The 16,019-nt window shown below is 59.0% G+C and overlaps 3 protein-coding genes across 3 annotated transcripts; 2 read left to right on the top strand and 1 right to left on the bottom strand.

Annotated features, from left to right (window-relative positions):
* Positions 1-3,172: 3,172 nt before the first annotated feature.
* On the top strand, positions 3,173-7,010 carry INO80B (INO80 complex subunit B). Its single transcript, XM_070756773.1, has 5 exons — positions 3,173-3,311; positions 4,233-4,416; positions 4,507-4,634; positions 5,476-5,651; positions 6,010-7,010. The coding sequence occupies exons 1-5, from the start codon at positions 3,251-3,253 to the stop codon at positions 6,469-6,471; spliced, it is 1,011 nt and encodes a 336-aa protein (XP_070612874.1). The 5' UTR covers positions 3,173-3,250; the 3' UTR covers positions 6,472-7,010.
* A 2,677-nt stretch (positions 7,011-9,687) lies between these two features.
* WBP1 (WW domain binding protein 1) lies at positions 9,688-11,269 on the top strand. The gene is made up of 4 exons (XM_070756774.1): positions 9,688-9,889; positions 9,970-10,072; positions 10,157-10,318; positions 10,415-11,269. Exons 1-4 carry the CDS (start codon positions 9,806-9,808, stop codon positions 10,894-10,896), a joined length of 831 nt encoding a protein of 276 aa, XP_070612875.1. The 5' UTR covers positions 9,688-9,805; the 3' UTR covers positions 10,897-11,269.
* A 334-nt stretch (positions 11,270-11,603) lies between these two features.
* Positions 11,604-14,665, bottom strand: MOGS (mannosyl-oligosaccharide glucosidase). Its single transcript, XM_070756772.1, has 4 exons — positions 14,320-14,665; positions 14,013-14,233; positions 13,594-13,784; positions 11,604-13,509 (listed from the first exon to the last, which is right to left on the bottom strand). The coding sequence occupies exons 1-4, from the start codon at positions 14,663-14,665 to the stop codon at positions 11,790-11,792; spliced, it is 2,478 nt and encodes an 825-aa protein (XP_070612873.1). The 3' UTR covers positions 11,604-11,789.
* Between the last annotated feature and the right edge of the window lie 1,354 nt (positions 14,666-16,019).

The raw sequence follows: 16,019 nt of genomic DNA, 5'->3' as shown, positions 1-16,019 counted from the left end.
CCTCTGCTGCAGCCTGATTGGGGAGGGGGGTATATCTGGGGGTCCCTCTCTGGTGGAGAAAATGGAGCCGGGAGGGTTGAGGCCTCCAAGGAAGCTCCAGCGCCCCTTTCTGGGCCCGACCTGATTTTGCAAATGAAATTCTTTTGGGTTCTGACCCACTGCAGAAGCAACGGACCTTCCTCCTGTTTCTCAGAGTGATCCTGGGACGGGCATCCCCCCCCCCAACCAGCAGACGTGGGTCAAAGAGAGGGCAGTTGGCTGAGGGGGCAGGAGGCCTCCCAGGAGCCCAGAGGCGGCCCTCCTCCTGTCAGCCACGGGGCAGCCATTTTGTGAAGGTGCCTACCACAAGCCCCAGATGCTCCGGGTGGGCTTTTCAGCTTGCCTTCCCCTCTGGGCCTGGGCTTCCTTCTCCCCCCAAGAGGGCTGCCTGGTGGGGGAGGGGCAGAGGCCACCTTTGTGGCTCAGATCAGAAGAGGCCGATTGACAGCCAGGGTCCCTCCCCTCACAGGGGGCCCCTGTCCAGCACAGGAGCCAGCAAAAGGCCCGGCCTCTGTCCGAGGAGCAGAAGGAACGGCCTTCTCTGAAACCGGGCTGTGCACGAGGGCAGCCCTCCCGGCTTGGACCTCTCTTGGCCAGGCACCCTCGCCTCCACTGACCCCCCCTTCCAGCTGCTTCTGTCCTGCGGCCCGACATCGATCCATTGTGCGGTTCACAATACGCCTGCTGTGTATTCTAGGATGCCAGGCTCAGAGGGCCCAGCGGGTGACTTCACCAGTGGGGGAGCAGGGGGCCACTCAGAGCACAAAGGAGACTCTGCCTGTTTCAACCTGCATTGTCACTCGGCACCTGACTGGGCTGTTCCCTGTTACGTCCGGGCAGGCTGCAAGTAAACAAGGAAGTCAAAAGAGATTGTAAAAACAAATTGTCCGCCTCTTTCCCGTTTTCCCCCCTCTATCCAGACTGACCCTTCTAGACTTTTTGTAGCCATGTAAGCAAGAAATGTTCCTGGTGGGCCTTTGTGGATGCGTCCCCTGGCAGCGCCCAAAGAAAAGGCGACTACAGTGGCGCCTCTACTTACGAACTTCATTCGTTCCGTGACCAGGTTCTTAAGTAGAAACGTTTGTAAGAAAAAGCCATTGTTCCCATAGGAATCAATGTAAAAGGAAATAATGTGTGCGACTGGGGAAACCACAGGGAGGGTGGAGGCCCTGTTTCCTCCCAGGAGATTCCTAGAGAGGCCCCACGGAGGCTTCTCCCCACCTTTTCCAGCCTTGTTTCCTCCCAGGAGATTCCTAGAGAGGCCCCATGGAGGCTTCTCCCCGCCTTTTCCGGTTACTGTTTCGGAGGCTCAGGTTTGTAAGTGGAAAATAGTTCTTGAGAAGAGGCAAAAAAAATCTTGAACACACGGCTCTTATCTAGAAAAGTTCATAAGTAGAGGCGTTCTTAGGTAGAGGTACCGTCGTACTGCCCCTACTCTCCCTGCCTTCCGTAAACTCCTTAAAACCCACCTTTGCCGTCAGGCATGGGGGAACTGAAACACCTCCCCCGGGCATGTACAATTCATGCATGGTATGTTTGTGTGTGTGTTTGTTAATAAATGGGGTTCTTTTTAAATCTTTTAAAATCTTTTAAATTTATTTGGATTTGTCATGATTGCTGTATCTTGCTGTGAGCCGCCCCGAGTCTGCGGAGAGGGGCGGCATACAAATCTAAATAATAAATAAATAGTTGTTTGCAGCGTATCTGTCTACTCATCATACCACTATGTGAATGAATGAGTGACCTGCCTTTATGGCAGTCAATGATGAATAAAACATACCTACATCAAAATAGAAAAAGAATTTCTGTAAAATGATAAAACATGTGCTGCACGACAACTGGAAGTAGAAAAACAACCAAAATATATTAAGAACCAAAAATGATTCAACTAACTTTATAAGATGCTGGATGTATAAAATGCTTGATTTACTGTAATGCTTAGATCTTTAAATATTATTTTAATGTACAGTATCCGTGTTTTAATATATCACTATATTTTTAAATTTTGAAATCCTGGAATACTTACGATTAAGACCTATTGATTGGGAAGATAGATACCGGAGCTCTTCAAACTTGGCAACTTTAAGACTTTGTGGGCCTGGCTGGAGAATTCTGGGAATGGAAGTCCACAAGTCTTAAAGGGTGCCAAGTTTGGGAAGCCCTGATCTAAACCCTTTCAATGCATTTATTACAATGCATCACTGTTGATAGATGCCTTCTACATTTGATGCCTGTAGTAGCATTTTTCTATTTGCCAGGTGATTTTTGAATCCTTATCTCCAAGAAAATATTTGAAGACAGATGCCACATGGAACATCTGGAATTTTGCACCTCGCAGGCCTGTGATTGTCTGGACACACAGTTACCAAATTTCACGGGCAACAACTTCCTCCCAGAGCTCTGGGTCCTCCAGTGGACAGTCATCCATTCCCAGTGGGGGGTTATTCTATCCACCTCCAGGACAGCCAGGGGGTGGGAGAATCTCCAGAGGAGCCAGAGGGGAAACTCTCCAGATGCTTTGGGAGACTGGGAGCTTGAGATGATGACGATGATTATTGTTATTATTACAGTATTTAATTAATTTGTATGCCGCTCTTCTCCGAAGACTCGGGGCGGCTCACAGAATAGATACAAACATAAGCATGTAGCACAAATCTAATAATTTAAAATACAACTAAAAGCCCTCGTGCAATATGCAATCATACAGTTCAATCACGCCATACATCACATTTATTGGTCAGAGGGGTCAAAGTCTAGCTGCCCCATGCCTGGAGACATAGGTGGATCTTGAGGCTCTTGCGGAAGGTGAGGAGGGTGCGGGCAGTGCGGATCCCCGGGGCCGCCACAGAGAAGGCCCTTCACCTAGGCCCCGCAGGGATTTATATGGCAGAAGATGCTGGGAAAGCCCTAAGGCGCAAGCCGGCCGGTCTCCACTGCAGAGTCTCCCTTGAGCAGCCACAGTCATCGCCCACCACCACGAGGAGCAACGGCAACGGGCGGGGTGGGGGGAGAGAGCCCACCTTCTACTCGGGTGCTCCAAAGCCCCGCCCCCCACTGCCGTCTGCCTGCCTGTCTGTCAATGCCAGCAGGACCACCCGAGCGCCTGCGCAGTGTCGCTGTTGTTCGTGGGGCGGGGCGTCTGCCCGAGGACTTCCGGTTCCGGTTCCTTCCGGCGGAAGCGGGACGGCGGCGCTCCTGGCGGCGGCCGAGGATGAGCAAGTCGTGGCGTCGCGCGGAGGTCCCGGGCGGCCGGATGGAGGGGGCCCGGCGGGGTAAGCGAGGGCCGGCGAGGCGGTGGGCGGCGCTGCCCGGCGGGCACCGTAGCGATCGTGGCGCCCATCTCGAGGCTGCTGGCTTGGGCAAGAGGAGGGAGGCCTGGGCCCCTTCGCCCGACCAGGAAAGAGTTTTAGCCGCCTGGCCTGGTAATTGTGGGCTTTCCATTGTTTTGTGCTGGTTTTGAGTGAATTTTATATTTAGAATGGACTGGAATTCTTTATGGGCCAAGTGTCTTTGGTGCAGATGCTTCTCAGTGGACATAAAAGGAAAAAGATGCATTGGTCAAGACTCAGGAGGGGCCACACTCAGTGATTGCCATAGGGGCCAAATAAGCAATGAAGAAACAAATCATGAGAATACCAGCAACAAATTACAGTCATAAGTGGGAGGAGGTGGGTGGTGGGAACAATAAGAAGACTAATATTAGTGCAGACTTAGTGAATAGTTTGGCAGTGTTGAGGCCTGAGGGGATTATTTGTTTAACAGAGTGAGGGCGTTCGGGAAAAAACTCTTCTTGTGTCTAGTTGTCTTGGTGTGCAAGGCTCTGTAGTGACGTTTTGAGGGTCGGAGTTGAAACAGTTGATGTCCAGGATGCGAGGGGTCAGTCAATATCCCCACCACCCTCTTTTTGACTCGTGCAGTATCCAGGTCCTCAATGGAAGGCAGGTTGGCAGCAATGGTTGGGGTTTTTTTGCAGTTCTGATTCTCCGCTGAACTCCGTGTCGGTCTTGTTAGGTTGCAGACAGTTATGGAGGTGCCGATGACAGACTCAATGATTCCTCTGTAGACCTGTATCTTATTAAGGGGCATTTATATTGTTGGATTTGGTTGTAAGCCACCCAGAGTCCTTTGGGAGTTGGGCGACATATAAATCCGAACAAAGAAACAACCTTGAGCGGCTCCTCGTGTCTTGGCAGGTGAGGCGGTGGTGGAGGATGCAGGCGCCCACGGCACCCACAAGAAGAAGCACAAGAAGCACAAGAAGAAGCACAAGAAGCGGCACCACCGGGAGGAGCCCGGCCTGGACCCTGCGGCCGCCCTGCCCAAGCCGCAGCTGAAGCTCAAGATCAAGCTGGGCGGCCAGATCCTGGGCACCAAGAGGTAGGAGGGTGGGCGGGTGCTGAGCTGGCTGTGGCAGTGTCCCCCCTCTGGGGCTGAGCTAACCGGCCGCGTCTGCTGTCCTCCCTGCAGTGTCCCCACCTTCAGCGTGATCCCGGAGAGGCCCCGGTCGCCCTCCCCACTGATGGGGGCAGAGGAGGAGGAGGAGGAGGAGGAGCCCATGGAAGGCGTGCCCATCGAGCAGTACCGGGCATGGCTGGGTGAGCATCTCTGGCGCTGGACGTTCTTCGTTGGATGGGAAGGGGTGCAGGCAGCGAGTGGGTCCCTTCTCTCCGTCCACAACCATCTTCCAGGTCCGACCCCTGCCAGATAATGGCTTCCTTTTTGGTCCTAGCAGGTCTCCAACCTAGACTCTTCATCCTCACAGTTTAAGAACATAAGAGGAGCCATGCTGATTCAGGCCAAAGCCCATCGAGTCCAGAATTCTGTGTCACGCAGTGGCCCGCCAATTGTCCATGGGGATCTTGAGTAGAAAGAGAAGGCAAAACCCTCACTTTCCCTTGACCCCCAACCAATGGTACTCAAGGGAATCCTGCCTGCCTCAACCAACATAGAAGCGGTACATGGACCAGAGTTTGTGGCCCTTGTTTGCTAGCACCTAATTCCAAACAATTGGGAGGGTTGAGAAGGGTTGGGTGGGGATTGAAGGGCTGCACACTTTGCTCAATGAAAACAACCCCTTTTAGAGTAGAATTATTATTATTATTATGGTTATTGCTCATTGCAGCTGATCTGTTCTTTTCTCAGTACACTTTCTCAAAGGTTTGCTGCTATCTTGGCATTTCCTCGTTGTTCCCTGGCGCTCACCCCACAAATTCTGAATTATTTATTTATTTATTTATTTATTAGATTTGTATGCCACCCCTCTCCGTAGACTCGGGGCGGCTAACAACAATAGTGAAACAACATATAACAAATCTAATACTGTATTTAAAATAGTTTAAAAGACCCTAATTTAAAAACCAACTACAAATGAGCACCAACCAAGGAGACGTCCCACCTCCCTGGACTGACTCAAAACGAACACTCCTCTCTCCGCAGACGAAGACAGCAACCTGGAGCCCTCCCCGTTGCCGGAACTGGATCCAGAAATCGGCTTTCCAGCACGAGAGGAAGAGGAGGAGCAGCGGTGGCTGGACGCCCTGGAGCGAGGGGAGCTGGATGACAATGGAGAACTGAAGAAAGAGGTGGACGAGTCCTTGCTCACTGCCCGGCAGGTGAGGAACGAGGCCTCATGCAAGAATCCCCTGCGGCCAAGAGGACCACTGAGCAGTGAAATGGCCCTTTGTCCACGTGGGGCAAAGAAAGAGGATCTTGCCGGTTCTAAGAGCGGGTGTGGGTGTGGGTGTGGGTGCATCCAGTCTGGCTTGGGACCTGAGAGGGAGCTGCAGGGGAGATGTAGCCGAGGAGGATCTCTATGGTATCAAGAGGGCCCGTTGTTGGGGTGGCATCATTTCTCTGGCGCCCCCTGGCTGCTGCTGCTGCTGCTGGTGCCATTGGGCCCTGAGCCCTTCCTCCTGCCTTTGCCTCTGGGTGGCTGTTGACCGCCGTCCCTTCTCCTCCCTGTGTCCACAGAAAGCCCTCCTGCACAAGCAGAGCCAGCCTTTGCTGGAGCTGCCCATGGGGTACAAGGCCAAGGAGCTGACCGAGGAGATGCTGGTGAAGCGAGAAGAACGGGCTCGCAAGCGACGGCTCCAAGCCGCCAAAAAGGCCGAAGAGAACAAGAATCAAACCATCGAGCGCCTGACCAAGACCAGCAAGGCCAAAGTGAAGACGCTGCGCGAGCGCAAGGCCAAGAGCACCGCGCTCCCCACCGTCCGCTACCGCAGTGCCGCCTCTGGGATCACCGTCTCTTTCCCGCCCGGAACTTCCCTGCCCGTGTTAGCCCCCCTCCCCAGGGCGGTGCCCCCCCGCATGCCGTGTGGGGTTGTCGGCTGCCCCAACCTCAAGCGCTACTCCTGCTCCCGCACCGGGACCCCCCTTTGCAGCCTGGACTGTTACAAAAAGAACCTGCTGCTTCAGGAGGCGCCAGCGTAGACCCCCGAGGGCCCCGGGGCCTGGAAAAGGCGGGCAGAGGAGCCAGATGTGGAGGAGCCTGCGGATCTGTACGGCGGCCGGCCATCTCTGAGAGCCCCTTGGACAGCTCCTCCTGCTGCATCCACCGTGTCGGAAAGGGAGGGCTCTGTTCCTAGGGAAGCCCCTGCAATGGGGAGGAGAGGACAGGACCACGGTGTGCATGTGTGTGTGCGTGTGTATGGACTTGGGAGGTGGTGCCAGTGGTGCCAGGCACCGTTTCTTGCCTTTCTGGGGGGGCTTCGTCACTTGTACCGGATGCAGAGAAAAGTGGCTGGTTGCTGGCAGGTCTTCACTATGTTATGCAGCCTGCAGGAAGATTGATTTATTGTCGACATCAAAGACCCCCTGACACTAACTTGAGAGACCCAGGTGGGCTCCTTGTTTCTTCCTCAGTTTTTCCCACAGCCAGGGGGCTTTCCAAGGAGGAACTGGGAAGATTTATCAGAGTTTGTGGCAAAAATTCATTAACTTCTGTATAAACATAGTAATTTATTTATTTATTTATGTGTATATTTATTTATTTATTTATTTACTTACTTACAATACCAGTAGCAGAGTTTTTTTTAACATAGTAGCAGTTACAAGCCAAACAGAAGCAGCTTCTGGGTTAGAGGGCAGAGCCGTTTTCTAGCTTCAGTTTCAATTCTCTGCACAGACTCGGCTCTGATCGGCTGATTTAGTTGCTCTGCCTATTCCTCGTCTGGCCTTGTCAACAGGGCTCCCCCAGTTCCTGAATATCAAGGGGGATTTTGGCAAGTGATTTCAGAGAAGCTACCGATGGCAGTAGCTGCAGGGTCATCTGCTTTCCCCCTGCCCTTGGTACTGCCCACTCCCTCAGCCTAGCATTGCTGCAGCTGGCCAGAATCAGTGCATCCAAATACTGGTTTCCGTCTTGTGAGGGGTTTGGGGTGAGGGGACCCTGAGCCCTGTGGGTGCCGTTGAGTGTGGTGTCCTCCTGGGTTGCCCGTGAAGATGCCAGAGTGATTGTGGGGAAGGAGAGGTTGAATTCAGGGTGCCCCACGTATCTCTCCTCTCCCTGAACTCTCGCCCAAAGCTGGGGAGAATCCATGGGGTTGGTTGGAGGGTCAGCTGAATGCCAATGGCAGCCGGGCCATACGTTCCGGGCCAAGGGGCAGGAATGTGCATGATGGGGAAAAGGGTTCAGGCTGACTGACTCAGAATTCCGCAACAGCACAACTTTGTCTCTGGGCAAGTGTGTGTGTGTGTCTCCTGGCCTTCTGGTGGGTGCTGAGGGAATAATTGGGTGCTCTGGGCAGAAAGGCTTTTGTGTTGATTGCAGCCATTCCAGGAACAGACGTTCGGGTCACCTGGCGTGGTGGTGTAACTTGCTCTTGAACGCCCTCTCCCCCCCCCTCCCTCCCTCCCCTCGACCACAGGAACAGGCGCTTGCATTGTCTTGCCTGTCACGTTCCAGTTTAGGTCAGCAGCCAAGGCATCGTATCAGAACCGGGCAAGTTCTAATCCCGCCTTAGGCACAAAGCCAGCTGGACTAGTCACTTTCTCAGGCCTAAGAGGGACTTGCGAATTCTTCTGGAAAACCTCAGGAAGACTGCAGGGATTTGGTTACGAGAGTCTCAGAGAACTGGACCTGATTGGGAAAAAAGGTTGAAAGTGACGTTATACAATGGCCGAGGGGTGAAATGCTCCCGGGTCATTCGTGCCTGTCAGTCATCAGAGAGCTGATCGTAAAGGAAGCGCGAGGCTCCGCCCACCCACCCACCTGGACACTGCCATTTAGACTCTTCTATGCTCTGTGCATGCGCAGAAGGTAAAAGAACCGAAATCTACGGAGAGGGGCGGCATACAAATCAAATAAATAAATGTCCAGGTGGGTGGGCAGAGCCTTGCACTGCCTTCGCAACCGACGGGCACGAGTGAATGGAGCATTTCACACCTGCAATGTCCCCCCACTATTATTAATTCTGTAGTCCATAGATCAGTGTTTTTATAGGATAGGATAGAATAGAGGACAGGATAGAATGTAGAATAGAATAGGCTAGAATAAGATTCAATTCTTTATTGGCCAAGTTGATTGTCAGAGTATAAATAAGCAAGCAGGAAACAATATAAATTGTAATGATACAAGCTACAGTCATTAGTGGGAGGAGATGGGTGATGGGAACAATGAAGTTAAGACTTAGTAGAAACAAAGACTGACGGCAGAAAAAGACCTCAAGGTCCATCTAGTCTGCCTTAATACTATTTCCTGTGTTTTACTTTAGGTAAGTAAATAGTAAATAGTTTGACAGTATTGAGGGAATCATTTGATAAGGAAAGTGATGGTGTTAGTAAAAAACTGTTCTTGTGTCTAGTTGTCTTGGTGTGTGGTGTCTATAGTGTCGTTTTGAAAATAGGAAAACATTTGTGTCCGGGATGCAATGTGTCACAGCCCTCTTTTGGACTCCTGCAGTCTACACGTCCTGGACAGAAGGCAGGTTGGCAGCCAGGGCTTTTCCCCCCGCAGTTCTGATTCTCCTCTGAAGTCTGTGTCGGTCCTGTTGGGTTGCAGAACCGAACCAGACAGTTACAGAGGTGCAGATGGCAGATTCAGTGGTTCCTCTGCAGAACTGGACCAGCTGCTCCTTTGTGGTGCTTTTTGGACCAGGTTTTTGATACTGGGACCGTTTCAGGTCCATTTGAGATCTGACAGAACCTAGAAATGTGAAGGTCTCCGCTGTGGATGCGGCCTCGTCTGGCACTGGGAGAGGCGGAAGGGGGACGGGGGCTTCTCCTAAAGTCTTCCACCATTTCTACCGATTTGAGTTCCGTGTTCACTGGCTGGGGGGCTGCGGGGGGCCTTGATGAGTGATTCCCTCCTGCCCCCCCGCTCGACCTTTGCCCCTAACCCGGAAGTCTCGCTTTCTCTTCCCGTCACGGGGACCCCTGTGCATCCCTCCCTTCCTATTGGTCCGCAAAAGGTCGCCTGCCTCACCTCCGAAGCGGATGGCCGGCGCGCGCGTCAATTTTCGGCCCAGCCCAGTCCTCGGCGCCGGAGGGCGGAGCTGGCTCTGAGTGGTCAGCCGTCCGAGGGGCGGGCTCTCCGTTCGCCTTTGTCTGCTGTTGTTAAGGGCGAAGGCGGCCGCTGATTGGGTGGTGGGCAAGGTCGGCGCGCAGCCGATTGGGGGCCCGCTCCACGGGAGAAATCTATTGGCGGCGGACGGCGGCGGGGCGGGAGCCGCGGCGGGAGCCATGGCGGCGGCGGCGGCCCGGTTGGCGAGGAGGCGGCGGGACGGGAGGGAGGCGGCGGGGCAGCCGGGCCGACCGTAGGGTCGCCATGGAAGCCCCGCGACCGCCTCCGTCGGGCCGGGAGGGGCAGCCCGGGTGGGGCGCGGCGGCGCTGCTGGGCCGGGAGCGGCAGGTGAGGCGGCGGAGCGGGGAGGGAGGGGAGGAAGGGGCAGCGGAGGGGCGGGGCTGAGGGTGCTGACCGTGTCCCTGCAGGCCCGCGCGCTCTGTCCCGGCGTGAAGAGCCAGCCGTACGTGTGCGAGACGGGCCACTGCTGCGGCGAGACCGGCTGCTGCATCTACTACTACGAGCTCTGGTGTAAGGAAGGGGGGAGGGGGCGGGGCTCTCCCCCTCCCCCCCGGCGCTCCCCCCCCCCTCACCGCTCCCTCCCTCCCCCCGCAGGGTTCTGGCTGCTCTGGACGGTCCTGATCCTGTTCAGCTGCTGCTGCGCCTACCGGCACCGCCGCGCCAAGATGCGTCTCCAGCAGCAGCAGCGGCAGCGCGAGATCAACCTCATTGCCTTCCACGGTGCCTGCAACCGCCCGCCCGCCGCCGGGGAGCTCCGTGAGTGGCCCCGCCCTGCGCGCCTGGGAGGGGAGGGGGCGCACGCGCACCCCGCCCCTAAGCCCCCCCCTCCTCTCCGTCTCTCCCCCGCTGCAGGGCTGCTGGCCTCCTTCAAGCTGCCGGCCTACGAGGAAGTGGCCCGGCGCCCCGCCACCCCGCCGCCCCCTTACAGCGCCCAGGCCGCCGCCCTCGGGGCCTCCAGCGCCCCCACGCTGAGCGGCAGCTCCGAGAACTGCAGCAGCTGCTCTTGCCCGTCCAGCTGCCGGACCTCCCCCCGCGGTTCCCCCCTCGCGACCACCGGGACCAGCCAAGAGGGCGAGCCCCCCTCCCTCCTCTGCTCCTCCCATGAGGGGCCTACCGAGGGGTCCGACACCCTGGAAGGCAGCAGCCAGGCGCGGCATCGGCGCTTGACCGGAGACTCTGGGATTGAGGTGGGCCATGGCCAAGACGAAGAGGCGGCCGGTGAGGACAGCGAAGAGGAGGAGGAAGGGGGCCGCCTGCTTGGCAAAGGTGGGCCCTGCAGCCAGCCCGAGGAGCCCTGTGAGGGAGGGGCCGCTTCACCAGCACTGCCTGTCTGAAGGGGGCTCGGATGCCTCCCCCCTCCCAGACTGAGCTGCTTCTGGACCCCTCAGAAGGACCGCCTGATTCCCACGACGCCTCCTGCCCCGCGGACCGTGCCGGAGCCTCCAGGGGGCAGCCGAGAGGGGAGCTGCCTGCTGGGCCATTGCTATAGTGATAGAGAGTGCGTGCCTGTGTGGACGGTTCCCGCTGTGCTCCAGCTTCGACCTGAGCGAAGGTGCAGGCGAAGGCTCGGCCACTCCCCATTTCCAGGTTGTGTGACAAGGTGGCTGTGGCCAGCACCGGTTCTGGCTTCCCCGTCGGCCAGGGTCCTACTGCCAGCAACCGGCAACACTGTGGGCTCCTCTATTAAACAGACACGGGAACTCCTGACTTGGAGGCACTTTCCATTCGGGGGGAGGGGTGGGGGGCGCGCCACTGTCACATATCCAGGTGTGGTGCAGCTCTGCCTGCCGGGACCCTTCGCCAGAGGAAGCGGCTGTAAACGGTGGCAGCATGGAGAACACTCCCTCCACCCGCTGGACGAGGCCGGCTGTCCTACCAAGACGGCTTCAGAGATTCGGGGGAGGAGCAGCTGCTGGGTTTTTTTTTTAATCGCCCAAATTTCTGTAGGGCCTTAAGGGGCTGCCTTGCCTTGCCCCCCCCTCCCCCCCCAGCCATTGAAAAACCTTTGATGGCCAGGCTTCCAAATGAGGGGAACTAAAGCTTTTATTTAAGTGTCTCAGCTTTATTTCAATATGAAATTTCTTATGTTTAGGAAGGCCCCCCCTCACTCTCCACGTTGAATGCCAACCCGGGGAGCAGGGCAGAGGGGAAAAGGCCAACGCTTGCGTCCCTCGCCCAGAACCCCACCCCCCCAGCTGAGCCGCCCAGGGCCACCAGCCCTCCACAATCAGTATTCTTCAGCCATCATCAGCACCGCCAGGGCCGACCAGCCTGTGAAGGGGTAGCAGCCTTGGCCCCGGCCGGTGCTGTCGTCGTACTGCTCCCAGACGTAGCCCGAGTCCAGGTACTGCCGGAGGACGTTGCCAACGACGTTTGTGCGCAGCTCCTGGTACAGCTTGGCTGCCTCCTCCCGGTAGGGCCCCTCGGCCCGGCTGTAGTGGTGCAGGGCCCGCACGGCCAGATAGTTCATGTTGACCCAGACGGCCCCCCTCCAGTACGGGGGGTCGTGCTCCGTGTTGCGCTTGAGGTAGAAGGGGCTGCTGCGCGACAGGGAGCGCAGGCCGAAGGGCGTCCACAGCTTCTCCTCGCTCCTCATGTCCACCAGGAGGCTGCCCAGCTGCCGGGCATCGGGGCGCAGGAGCTGCAGCAGCAGGGGGAAGAGGCTCACGTAGCCAAGGGCCCCCCCCACAAACTGCAACCGGGGCGCCTGGCGGACCACTCGGACCAGCCTGGGAATGGGCCAGGGCTGGCCAGGAGGAGGGGGCCGGAGGCGCTCACGCTCCAGGGCCACAGCCTGGGTGTGGTTGCCAAAGTCTGCAAAAGCTCCCATCGCCTCCGACCAGTGGTGCCGCTCCAGCAGTTCGTTGTCCGTTAGCCGTTCAGCCATGTGCCCGTAATTGCTCGCCACTTCTCCCACCCGCGTGGCCACCTCGCTCATCACAGTGGAGGCCATGGCCATCCAGCAGCGCAGATCCAGGTGACGCTCATCCTCCGAAGGGTGGGAGGCTCTAGGGTAGTCGTCCAGGCCAGAGGTCAGGGTTTTAGGGTTCAGGAAAAGCTGAGTGTCCTGGTCGCGGCCACGCCACCGGAAGGTGTAGGGCAGGGGTCCTGCCTGCGTGCGGTTGTACCAGGCATACCAGCTTTGCAGGCGAGGGTAAAGGCGGTGGAGGTACCCATGCTCCACAGCCCCTTGCTTGAGCAGCTGCTGCAGCACCAGGAAGAAGGTGGGGGGGTTGCCCGCCTGGCTGTGCTGCACCACAAACTCCGGGGGCACCTTGGCCAGGGCTTCGTCCCCCAGGATCTGCTCGCGCGGAATCCACCCCTCGACGTTCATGAGGTCGAACCAGTGCGCCATCACCTCCTGGCTCAGGGCCGGGTCCCAGCGGGCGAGCAGCAGCTGGTGGAAGCCTTCGTCCCAGAGGAAGCCCCGCGGGAAGAAGGAGCGGGAGGGCACCGCCGTGAACAGAGGCCCCGCAGGGTACGGCTGGGGGCCCTCCGTGTGGGGGGACTGCACCAGCGAGCGCCCGTAGAAGTAGCCCATCCCGCCCAGCATGTTGCTGAGGAGAGCCCGGGCGAACTGCTGCTCCTGCCCAGAGAAGCCCTTGCGGGAGAGGCCGAACGTCTCCTCAAAGCGCCGCTCGAAGGCGGCCACGTGGCGGTCCAGCTCTCGCGTCAGCGTCTCTGCCAGGAGCCGGTCTGGGCGGTCAGGCACACTGCCCGACTCAAAGGCCACTTCCACGCGGCAGGGCACACCCACCGTCACCTGGTGAACTAGGAGCTGACTGTGCAACTCTCCGTCCCCCGCTGGTCCGCGGTAGGCATCCAGGCCGAAGTAGCGGCGCTTGGGCAGCCCTGGCGGAGCGTAGGAGAACCGCGGGCTCAGGCTCGATTTCACCACGTCTGTCAGGCGATGGAGCCCTTCTGCCGCAGCCTGCAGGTGGTTGTACCTAGCGGGAGAGAGAAGGGTATGGAAGCCTCTATGTGGGGGGGGGCTGGCCCCTCCCTCCCTGAGCGACAAAAGGGTTCCGTACTTGGCGTAAAGTGGGGCTCCGGCCTCCGTGGTGGGTGGCCTGAAGGTCAGCGTGAAGTTCCCCAGTTCCTCCGTCTGCCCTCTCAGGGAGCCCAGCCGGCCCGACTCCTCCATCACAGGCTGCAGCGTTCCTTGCCCGTCGGTGGCCGCGTAGAAGAGGAGGGAAACGAAGGGGGGCCCGGCCCCAGTCCTCTGAAGGCACAAGGGGAGAGAGAGGGGGGATTTCATTCCCCTCCTTTTACTCGGTGTGGGCAAGGTGGGCTTGCCGTGGGCCCCGTCCGGCCACCTGGGGCTGCAGGCTGAGCTTCCGTCCTCCAACATCTGGCGGGGCAGCCCCGTTGCTCAGGGAAGCAGCCCGGGAGGAAGCCGAGCAGACGCGCCCCCACGAAGAAGCCCCAGAGTCCCGCTCCCGCCACTCACGCCCGGGCGGACCGTCACCCGCCAGCTCCAGTCTCCGCCGTGCCGCCCGCCGGGGCGCTTCACCATCTCCGTCCGCAGGGTGAAGCCCGCGTCGCGGATCTCCTGCACGCCGAAGCGGGCGCCGTCGTGAAGCAGCCAGCCGTAGCCGGGGAGGCCGTCGCTCTGCTCGCAGGTGTGCCGCAGCCGCGCCTCCCCCTCCAGCTGCTGCAGCCACATCAGCCCTGCGGGAAGGAGCCTCCGCTCAGGGCACCGCCGGACAGCCGCTTTCAGCACCACCCCCCCACCGCCGCCCCCTCCTCCTCCTCACCGGCCACCGGGGAGCGCGGGCTGCGCGTCTTCATGCCCAGGTAGACGTGGGGCCGGTAGGAGCCCCAGAAGCGGGCCGGCGCGGCGTCGGGGCCGGTGCTGCCCAGCGGGAGGGCGCGGGGCGCGGCGTGCGGGGCAACCAGGCGGGCGACGGGGCCCCACCGGGCGTAAAGGCCCAACGCGGCCACCAGCAGAAGCAGCAGCGCCGCCGACAGCACCAGCGCCGCCCGCCCCCCGCCCGCCTCCGCCCCCCGCTCCCGCCGCCCGCCCCCGCGCGGACCCCGCTCCGGCGCCCGCCCGCCCTCCGCCCCCGCCCGCCCCCGCCGCCGCTGCCCCTCGCGCGCCATCCGTCCCGGCGCTCCTCGCCCGCCCGCCCAGCGACGTGGCCTTCCGGGCGCCGCGGGGCACTCTGGGAAGACGAGTTCCGGCCACTCGGGGCGTGGCCTCTCCCGCGCGGGGTGGGTGGAGCTTGGCAGGAGGAGGCGCGACTGCTTGGCTCGAGGCCGGAGGGGGCAGCGGCGCTCCAGGCGGTCCGACGGGCCCCGAGGGCAGCGCAGGGAAGGCGGCTGTCGCGGAGGCGAATCTTGTGGCGGCCTCTGACAAAGCGGCTCAACCGCCGAGCCAGGGAAAGGGCGACGGGATTGGGAGGGGGGGCCCCTGAAGGTCCTCGAGGAAAAGGGGGGCTGCGGATAGGCGTGGGTAGGTGGTCATGTGACTGGGTTACTCGCATCGAGGGGCACCTGGCGGGGCTCTACTCATCCCCCGCCCCTCAGACCCTCTACGGGAAGCAGCGGCTGGAGCTAAGCAGCCACCGGGAGGGAGAGAAAACGTTGGCAAAACAGCTCAGTTCCAGATGGATCTGGCGGAGGAGGCGAGTCAGCAGAAGCACCTCACTGAGGACTAGGAGCAGAGGCTTTCCCAACAGAGGGAAGAGCAAGGCCAGGTGCCACTGGAAAAAGCGCCCTCCCCCAGTTCTTCCCTCCAGCTTTCAGCCAAAGCCCCAGGCCAGGAGGCGGAAGCAGATCCCGGGTCAGAACTTCTGCCTCCCCCCCCCCATCTACAGAAAAAGACCCTGAGGGGGGAGACGTTCCTTGCAGGGGTCTCTCCCAGGGGCTGGGTTAGCCCGAGGACCCCCTTGAGCCAGTGCGACATAGAAAATACCGATTCTCTCACGGACCACCCGTTGGTGTGTTGCTGCAAAGCCCCCAAACGCAGGAGCCGGCACAGCAGATGGGAACCAATCAAAGAACGGGGCCACTTGGGGAAGACCCTGGGTGGGAGGGGGGGTTTCCCGCCTCCAACACTGGGGGATTGAAAGAGGCTGCACAGCCGCTTGTCTGAAAAGCTACACGTTCTCCTGTTTGGGGGGGGGGTTGACTAGAAGACCTCCCAGGACCCTTCCAACTGTCACTCTGTGTGTCAAGATCAGAAGGGATAATGCTGCTTTATACCACAATGTAGAGGAGGAGGAAGGCTGAGTGGTGTGAATGGCCGAGGGGCCTGGCTGTGGGCAGCCTATTGGAGAGGACTCGGGGGAGACACGGCGGGGAATCCCCACGGAGGGGCTTATTCTGCCAACCCTCATATGGTCTGCAAGAGCCGCAGCCCAGAGGTAGGACACCAATGAAGCCGCTCGGCCCCTGGAGTGGCGCTTGCCCCATCAGGCCCTCACAAACAGACCAGTTGGCGGAAGGCTCCGGC

This window comes from Erythrolamprus reginae, chromosome 7 (genome assembly GCF_031021105.1).
Source record: "Erythrolamprus reginae isolate rEryReg1 chromosome 7, rEryReg1.hap1, whole genome shotgun sequence".
NCBI classification, from domain to species: domain Eukaryota; kingdom Metazoa; phylum Chordata; class Lepidosauria; order Squamata; family Dipsadidae; genus Erythrolamprus; species Erythrolamprus reginae.
The sequence above is the reverse complement of the archived record's forward strand: the minus strand, read 5'-3'. Positions and strand labels throughout refer to the sequence as shown.